Below are 9,657 nucleotides of genomic sequence, written 5' to 3'. Positions count from 1 at the left end.
ACCATGTATGCGAGATGTTTCCTCTGGAGACAAAACAAACCGGAGGGGCGGATAAAGAAGACGTAAGAAGATGCTGAATGACCTTGGGGACAGAAGAGGATATTTTCATTTGAAGGAGTAAGCTTGAGATCGCATTAAGTGGAGGAACTGCTTTGGAAGAGACTGTGGACCTGTGGTCTGACAGATTACTGATGAATGAATGAATGAATATATCCCTATATATATATTACTATATACTGTACTGTGCAACAGCTCTCTGTCGATTTTGAAAGTCGTGTTGTGTCTTTAACGTAACAATTAAAACAATTTCACCATATACGCGGGTACTACGTACTATCGAAATTGTTTTCTATCGACTATGAAAGTCCTTCTTCAAATCTTCATATAATCACAGTACAGAGTGCTTACCACATCGAAAATTTCACAGTAAAAGTGTTCTACTGGAAGTTCGCGGCCACACATCTGAATAAGACACTGTTCCAGCGCTTTATGAAGGATCTATGAAAGGCAGGATTCGGTTGTGTTTCATCATATTTAGGAAAAATTTCATGATGGTAACTGTTTCAAATTTGGTCAACATAGCTCACCTTGGGGTAACGTATATTTATGGTGTCGGAATACTGTGAATCCAAGGTACCCGGGTTTCCGTAATGGAAATACGAGGCCGTTTTAACATCACCGTCGTTGAAAGTGGCGAATGCCAGCGACGTGCCTTCCGGGGAGAACCACAACGCTGAGCCCGAACCCAAGACCTCCTCTGGAACGGACACAATGGTTATTACATTTCCAGAACCTAACTAAGAGAAGATAAGAAATTTGTGAAGTGCCCATTGCATTTTTGCCACGGCTGTTTTCAGCAGGCCTCGAATTACATCCGCACACCAAACGGTAGGATGATCATGAATAGAGAGCGTTATAAGAAGAAGGGGCCGCTAATGAACCAATCGAACTTACAGTATACCCAAAAAAATCACAAAAATACTCAATAAGCATAATCGGTACTTGAGTCGAGGTTCCTTCATGGAACTCAATAAACAGAAATTTGGGATAGTAACCACTACACGAGGGACATGGTTTTTTTTTATTAATCCAACCACCGTTTCTGAACTGTATACAATAAATATATTTGAGGACGGGGGCAAGAGGGAACGGTGAATCTGCAGTGGTTAAGGACGTTGTCATGTCCTTATCTCCTTAGTGTGCATCCTGTTGTGTGTTCCAAACATATATATAGAAAGAAGAAAGCAGTCTTCTGGGATTTGGCACCATGTATATGTGGTGTTAACCGACGTTTGGGAGGAACGTATCGCCTCCGGTAACCGGTCACCGGTTCTCACGGTCTGTTCGCTTGCAGATTTCTTATATTTTTTCTTCTACCCTGAAGATGGAGGCGATACGTTCCTCCGAAACGTCGGTTAACACCACATATACACGGTGCCAAATCCCAGAAGACTGCTTTCTTCATAGTCACCGCCGTGAAAGCCTCAAATCTTACATATATATAGTAGTTATGTTAAACCGTCACCACAACAAATGTATACTCGCTTTTAATGTATACAATTTAAACTTATATTTGTGCTACGTGTTCCGGTCACACATGATCATCATCAGGCAGTTAATATTGTGGCGTATTGGCTCTAGGCAGGAACTGTTATTGAATTACTAATATGGATCCATACTAGTGCAACGTCTGATATTATATAACAGAAATTTTGTTTCAAGTTGGTAATAAGAATTACAATTAAGTATACAAAATAAAAAATATACACAGTGTGTCCAGATTCTGTTAGGACTGTGTTAATTAAAAATACAAGATATGAATTATTTTCAAAATGTTACTCTTTTTATTCAAAATAGTCTCCTTCTGAATCAATACATAGCTGGAATCGATTGAAAAGTTTTCGAAAACCGTCACTGTACTCCTTTTGTGGAATCGCATTTAAAACTGCGGTACTTTCCCTTTGGATGTCCTGGATGGTGTCGTGACGGTCTCCTTTCATCGCCAACTTAACTTTTGGGAACGACCAGAAATCTGCTGGAGCCAAATCTGGCGAATACGAAGCATGATCATGGACTGTGATCCTTTTTCTGGCCAAAAAATCGCGCACGATCTTCGATTTGTGGGGTGGGACATTGTCGTGGAGGAGTGACCAGGAATCTTGCTCTCGATATTCAGTTCGATTTCGAAGAATTCTCGCCCACAAAGGATTGAGGACTCTGAGATAATAATCATAATTCACTGTTTGACCTTCTGGCAGAAATTCCATGTGAATGATTCCTTTGGAATCGAAGAAAATGGTTAGCAGCGTCTTTACTCGACTCTTTTGCATGCGCACTTTCTTTGGTTTCGGCTCCTTTGGGCTCAACCATTCTGCACTCTGCCGCTTTGTAAGAGGCTCATATTAAAAACACTATGTCTCGTCACCAGTAACAATTGATTTTGTAAATTTTGTATCACTTTGGGCCGACCGTAACATGTCTTTGCAGTGTTCCACTCTGACGTGTTTTTCATCGTCTGAGAGCGTGCGGTACAAACCATGCACAGACCTTCCGTTTGCCAAAATCCTCGGTCAAAATTTGATGCACAGTACTTTGTGGTATTCCCAAAAGCTCCTCAATGAATCTTGCAGAAACACAGAAACACATCTGTCTGATGCAAGGATGTCGGTCACTTTTTTCACATTTTCTTCAGTGCGACTTGTTCTCTGTTTTGATGCACGTGGAGCGTCTTCAATGTCCTCCCTGCCGTCACGAAATACAGCATACCATCGAACAATGTTCGAGCGACTCAAACAATCACTACCGTACAAGCTTTTCGACGTTTCGTACGCTTCTCCGGCTGTTTTGCCTAACTTCAAGNTTTTAAACAAAATTTGATGTTAGCTGTCTGTTCAACCGCCATTTTCCGACGAGTGTCAGAACAGTACTGTTACATTCAAGGTCAGAACACATGATGCATCGATGCTTGCGCTTTGAAATTATAGACAGCCGCAGCTGAAATTTCAAGAATCTTAACGCCACAACTGGTCCACAGATGGCATTGCAGGGCATCCTAACGGACCCTGGACACACCGTGTATAACATTCATCTAGGATATATTAAATGTGTATAGAATTATGTTAATTATATTAACAAATATGAAAGTATTTAAAATATTATTAAACTTATTAATAGCATATATGCTAAGCTAATTGTAAGGTTCAAGTGCTACAGTGTAGTATTAGGCCTATTGTCTAATTTGTGGATCCTTATTGTTAGAAGCATCCACGTAGTCGTGAAGCCCAGGGAGAAGTGTCAATGATATATAGGTTGTTATGAATGTGTGATGTTTTGGGTACGCGTATTTCCAGGTATGGATTGTGTTATTATGTGATCATTCATATGACGTATGTTTTTTCTAGTCTGGACATGTGTATGTTAGATATGTACTACACTGTGCGTTGGTTCGATGTAGACTGATAAGTTTGTCATGACCTGTATTGAGGCATTAAATCCCATCATTTGCCTAGATTAAACCTCTTAGAAATCTAAGGATAAGCGATGTCCTGGCGGGGAATAGAACCAGCGGCCTCCCGAACAAGATGCAGGAAAGTACATGAAGTCACCTTCGTACACCCAGTCCGGCACGCCGTTATAGACGACGCCGGGGATGCCGTTGTATGTGATGCGCTTCTCCTCGGTGCCGCTGTAGCTGGACGGACGGTAATAAATGTCGTTATCTAGCACAAAGGCAAGTGCGTTGCCCTTCTGAGCCAGGCGTACCAACTGTAGCAGGGCGCCTCCAGCCACAGGGGAGTACGTTCTGCACATACGAACAGACGCAATGTGTTTACTAAACTGACTTTTTAAACAGACATTGTTTCACAAAACTAAAGCATAAATTGCAACGTGATGAGAATCTTGTACATTTCATTTCTGAGAAGATATTCGGCAGATTTTGAAGTGGGTCAACCGTAAACAACACAGCTACATTTATTTATTATTAATTTCTGCTTGGCATAACTCTAATTTGAAGCCGGGATAGCAAAGGCGGTATAGTGACAAGGCAACGGACTGGGTTATCAAGGAATCACAGTTTGATCCCTGGCAGGTAAAAGAGACATTTTCTTCTCCTTATAGTCCACATCAGATCCGAGGCCCACCCAACATCCTACACAATGACTACAGGGGACGTTTCCCTTGAATAAATTGTCAGGGGCGTGAAACTGACCACTCACATCCATCTAGCGCTGAGGTGAAGAACAGTGGAGCTACACCTCTACGCCACTGTATGTATTCAAAGCGTAGCACTTAAGTATGGTACAATTTTAAATATCCCCAACTTTAAATCAAACGCGAAATTAAACTTAATACAGCTTAAAAAAAAAAGGATCATGTAAGAAAAGAATAATTATAAATAACTTTTTCGTCATGAATACTTAAAAGAACAAAAATATATTAGTAACTTATAAACTACATGCATTCAACTGGAGTAAATTTTCCGCTTCAGCCGAGAATTTATTTTGCTAGGTATACGTGTAGAAGGCTGTGCCTTTAAGATTAAAGGGACCGGAGCGTGAAGGTGTCCATATATCTACTTCTAGTTCCGACATCAATTTGTGTTTAAAGCACTGTAGATATGTAATCATTACATGGAGATTTTTTTATTCGCTTAGTGGGGGGTGGAGTCGAACTGGGTTCACTCCGTACGGCGGCCACTGATTGGCCTATTGTACCTGCCCAGGGTGATTATGATGATGGAGAATTTGATGGAATGAAGATTGGCAGGGGAAACCGAAGTACTCGGAGAAAATCCGCCCCAGCGCCACTTCGTCCACCACAAATTCCACTTGACTAGACCCGGGATTGAACCCGTGCCGCCGCGGTTGGAAGCCAACAGCTAACCGCTTGAGCTATGGCGCGGTCATTACATGGAGTTAGTGTCTTCAGTGCCACAAAGAAATACGTTACTTTTCTGCTTATCACAGCCATTAAATATCCTTTTATGTCCCTAATTTCAGTTTTCAAAAACTGGAAATTAAAAGTTGAAGTCGAAATGTAATGATAAAACAATTTTTATCCCACTGGCTTTATTTTAGAAACAGGCACTAAAAGAGATGCTTACAGAAATGTAATGTCCGTGCGCTTGTGAGTTCCTTTCTGTATCCTTAGAGCCCACTCACGGATTTTCATTAACGTTGTTACGAACCTCTTAATATTAAGGGTCACTCAACATTATACATCTAACTTTTGTCATAAATTATACTCGCAAATAGCAGTCGCCATTGAAACAATTAAGAATTCAGACATTTTTAAGGTAATAAATTTTTAATCCCACAACTATGCAGGTTTTATTAAAGTAATTTATGTAGTATTTAAAATAACATGGTGATCGCACATAATCCATATTTAGCTTTCCGTTTGAGGGCGACAAATTATGAAGCATAATAACTAAAGTAATTAATTATTGCTATCCACCCATCACCTTCTGCATAACTATATGCTTCATCAGGAACCGTTTCTAACCCTCTCGAGGCTGACTGGACTCTAATTGAGTTAAAGGCAATTCTAATAACTTTAAGTGTGATGTTTATCGTACATTGGCTTATCCTTGGTTTACAGATTGCTAAATTTCTTGTTCAGTTTTATAGATTCTAAGATTAAATTTTGCTTGGCGGTGTCACTGAAACTAGGGATCAGTGGTTATACCGTTTTAACTGTAGTACTTATTTTATGTAAAACGAGTAATGGAACTAATAAGCGTAGAGAAACTTTCGTGGAATAGACATAATTTTTAGCGCTTCTTTCTTTTTTACGAAGTCAAGATGTTCAAGCAATTTACATGTTATGCAACACATTCAACATTCTCCTCACGGTATACAATCAGAATGTCACATTCTGATAGAAGAGAGATGGTCTTCAGGCATACTTCATGTGGACTCGAAACTTACTTCTTTCAGGAGAGGTGATTGTGATACTAATCACTATCTGCTAATTGCAAATTTATGGAGAGCTTTTCCATAGGCGAAGTAGCCAAAACGTTAGTGTAACGAGACTCTATCTAAAGAACATAAATGAGACGGACAATAAAGAATAGCATGCGGTTAAAATCTCAAAGATTTTCGCAGCTTTGGAAGACTTAGATATTGGTGTGGACAAAACAGAGACTGGGAAACGCTGAGAGGGAATATCAAAATTTTAGCCAAAGAAAATCTCTGTTATTAGGATCTGAAATACCATAAGCATAGTTTGACGAAGGTAAAGCTAAAAGCTAGAGCTATCACTGTAACAGGCAGTTAAGGCCCATAGGATTGTGGGACACCGAGGCTCCCACATTTTCTCCGGACAATCGGCTCACAGATGGCGGTAAGTTTGTCAGCCTTACGCGCCGGCCACCCTTTACACACCCCTCCAGAAAAATTCCTGGTACTCATTTCTGTTAGAAGCTGAGTCGAACCCAGGGCCATAGTGCGGCTGGAAGGATTAGGTCAATTGAAGAATTCCACCTCATCGGGACTTGAATCCGCGACCTTGCGATCTGTAGCATAGTACCTCAACCAACTACTCTACCGCGTGCCCCCCGCCCCCAGTTTGACAAAGGGAATTAAAAATTGTGTGATCAAAGTAAACAAGTTAAATTGCAATGATCAGAATCCGAACGAAATTGAGATACAAATTGGTGAGAATCCTGCAGCATCTGAACAACTACCAGATTTTCGAAAAGGACTTGGTTCAATGGAGTTAGCAAGTTATGCCATGTTAGTCGTGTTTACACTCGAACTTACTACTACTTGGAACTTACTGAACATATCCGTGTGCTGGTTGAGCATATGTCATAAATTCAAATAGCAAATAATCGCGTTGTGCTCCTAGTCTACTGTTTCTATGAATAACGTGACTTGGTCACGCTATACACGGGCTACACGCACCTGGAACTGAGGTCGTAGATAACGAACCTGGAGACAGTGGAATGGCGAAATCCCTACGAACAGACAGCAGAGGCGTCCGATTAGGAACACATATTTTAGAGGCAAACATCAGGATCGTGTGAACGTCACAGTACATACCGCCTGCAAGTCGTAACCAATGAGAAGGAACAGTCCGTCAGCTGAGAGTTCGTAACTCGTGGCTCGGTACTCCTCCTGCACACAAAAAGACATGCGGCGATTAAATTCATTGTAGAGCAGACAGTCCTCGCCTGATTCCATAAGTTAGACTTCTGAGGGCTAATGGTCGTAAGTGTACACGGAAAGAATATGTGAATATGTGCAGCGCAATTGCCGATTCCTGCTAGAAAAGGATCGAAAGTCTTCCGAATTTCGTCCAACTTGCGGGTACCATGTGTACATATATTGACGTTGTTCGGGAGAGCATGTTTTGCACGCAAAATGAAATACCAAATTTCGCTACAGGATGATCAATGTTTGAAATGTGTACATCTTCCGGTAAGCACAATTAAAATGTCTCCCGTGTAGCTGAGATATATCAGCGTGCCCATTGCAGCTTCTGAAAGCCATTTCCTTAAATTAATGCAGCTTATGAAACGTATTCAAGTTTCATGCTGGCGCTTTGTTTGGTGACAAGATTTAATTAACTAAATGACACTGTGTGATATTTGAGTTTCTCAAGGTAACTGTGGAAACTGATACCTTCTGGTATGTGATGCCGTGTGGTTTGATAATTTTATCCTATTCCACAGGACATCATATCCCAGAAGAGAGAAATCTTGGATGCCACTCACTATTCTGATATAAGAATTTCATGCAAAGAGTTTACATTACAAACGGTTAACTTTATCATTTTTAGAACCTATATCAACTCTTACGTTGTCTGGTCTCAAAAATGACATGTGACACTATGACTGAAAGTGTAGTCACGGAAGAATGTTAAAGCATCGTGATATTTGCATGGAAAGCTAGAGAAAATAAAGACGAACTTCATATAGGTTTTCATGTTTTCAGAGTGGTGATTGTTCAAATTACGGTCTTTTGCGTTGTGACGCCGTGTAGACTTGCAGGTTGAGTGTACCCCTGAGAAGGACAGATTCGCTAGCTAATGTTTCCATTTGTCCGTGTTGGGCTTCACTCCTTACCCCTGCCCCACAAGTCTTTTGAATACCGTCTTGTCAACATTCCCAGAGGTCAAAAAGGCTCAACGCCACAAGAGACTGGCGGGTTGTGATTAACTCTATCTAGAGGTCCATAACCGAACAAATCCTTGCCATATACGCTTCAACCTTGAAGATAGAAGGAACATGTTCTTCCGAAACGTCGCTATTCGCATATAAGACTGCACAGTGATAAAATCTGGAACGCCCAGATGAAGAAGCGAGCCACGACATCCGTCACTTGTGGTTTGAAGGATGTGTGTTTGATTTCCGACAGGGGTAGGAATTCTTTCAGTGAACACCACTTAAGATGGACTCTGAAGCCAACCGAGTTCATATCCAACGGTAACCATGTACTCTTATACCTGGAGTAAAACGGTCGTAGCGTGAAGCTATCTTCTCATCTCAATCGAGTTCCGAGTTTAAGAAAGCATAAAGTTTAACTTCCTTTCCACCGATATATGATATAAATTCCGTCCTAAGTGCAACAATTTATTGTACGTAGGTCTTTCGTTTTGCTTTCTTCTACACTATATGTTTCGGCCGCAAACGGCCATCATCAGGTGCATACACTCACAGCTACGTGAGCACCTGATGATGGCCGTTTGCTGCCGAAACATGTAGTGTAGAAGAAAGCAAAACGAAAGACCTACAATAAATTGTTGCACTTAGGACGGAATTTATATGATATATCGTATAGAGTGTAACAGGATGCTTAAATATATTCATTTCTGCCTTCAAGCATTCGCAGCGCCACTCTTATCATAGAGACAGCTTGGTTTTTATGAGGTATCTGAGGTCTTAAAGAAGATACAGGATCCGTAATTTTGGCCTGCTGGTTGTTTTACTCTGTACCTGTTAGATGGACACACACGTTTCGAAAGAGCTTCATTCTACCGTGAAGATAGGAGCATATATCTCAGAAAAGTTCATAACTACCCATCAGACTGCACGATGGCACAAGCCTGAAGGTCACAGGATGAACTCCACTTTGCAAACGAAGGAAGTAGCGGCCTTATGTTGAGCTACAGACCTGACGAACGCAGCGCGCCCTCGCATTGTTCTGTCGGGGAACTGGGTCACGGGGACACCGGATGATAAATGATACATGATCTGATTTGTAGGGGTATACTTTGTCTTGGAATGCGATTGATCCATTGTCTTCACTTTAATGCCACAAGTGTCAGGCTGTACTTGCAGAAGCCCAGTGTCAAATAAGGTATTTGTCTTTTGATCTATAATCACAAGTATCTGCATTCATATCGCATAAAAACATGAAATTGATTAGGAATACCCAGCATAGTTGACTTGAGAGCCATTCAACTGTCAGAACATGATTTACAGCATGGATTACTGTATCTAGCTTACGCTGAGATAAGCTACTTCTAGACCCATTCTCTGAAATCGGTGCTGACTACAGATAACACATGGATTTGTAAGATTTGAGGCTTTCACGGCGGTGACTATGAAGAAAGCAGTTTTCTGGGATTTGGCACCGTGTATGTGTGGTGTTAACCAACGTTTCGGAGGAACGTATCGCCTCCATCTTCAGGGTAGAAGAAAAAATTAAA

General features: G+C 41.1%; 1 protein-coding gene across 1 annotated transcript in view; it reads right to left on the bottom strand.

The window, feature by feature from the left end:
• LOC111869258 (venom dipeptidyl peptidase 4) overlaps window positions 1-9,657 on the bottom strand; it is a 47,880-nt gene that overhangs the window by 26,347 nt on the left and 11,876 nt on the right. Inside the window, exons 4-7 of the mRNA XM_023860638.2 lie at window positions 7,047-7,121; window positions 6,909-6,961; window positions 3,606-3,802; window positions 588-757 (exon numbers count right to left, since the gene is read on the bottom strand). Coding sequence (XP_023716406.1) covers window positions 588-757; window positions 3,606-3,802; window positions 6,909-6,961; window positions 7,047-7,121 — 495 coding nt within the window. The remainder of the gene's footprint in view (window positions 1-587; window positions 758-3,605; window positions 3,803-6,908; window positions 6,962-7,046; window positions 7,122-9,657) is intronic.

Source organism: Cryptotermes secundus, unplaced genomic scaffold, assembly GCF_002891405.2.
Source record: "Cryptotermes secundus unplaced genomic scaffold, Csec_1.0 scaffold18, whole genome shotgun sequence".
NCBI classification, from domain to species: Eukaryota; Metazoa; Arthropoda; class Insecta; order Blattodea; family Kalotermitidae; genus Cryptotermes; species Cryptotermes secundus.
This window is presented reverse-complemented; position numbering and strand designations above follow the sequence as displayed.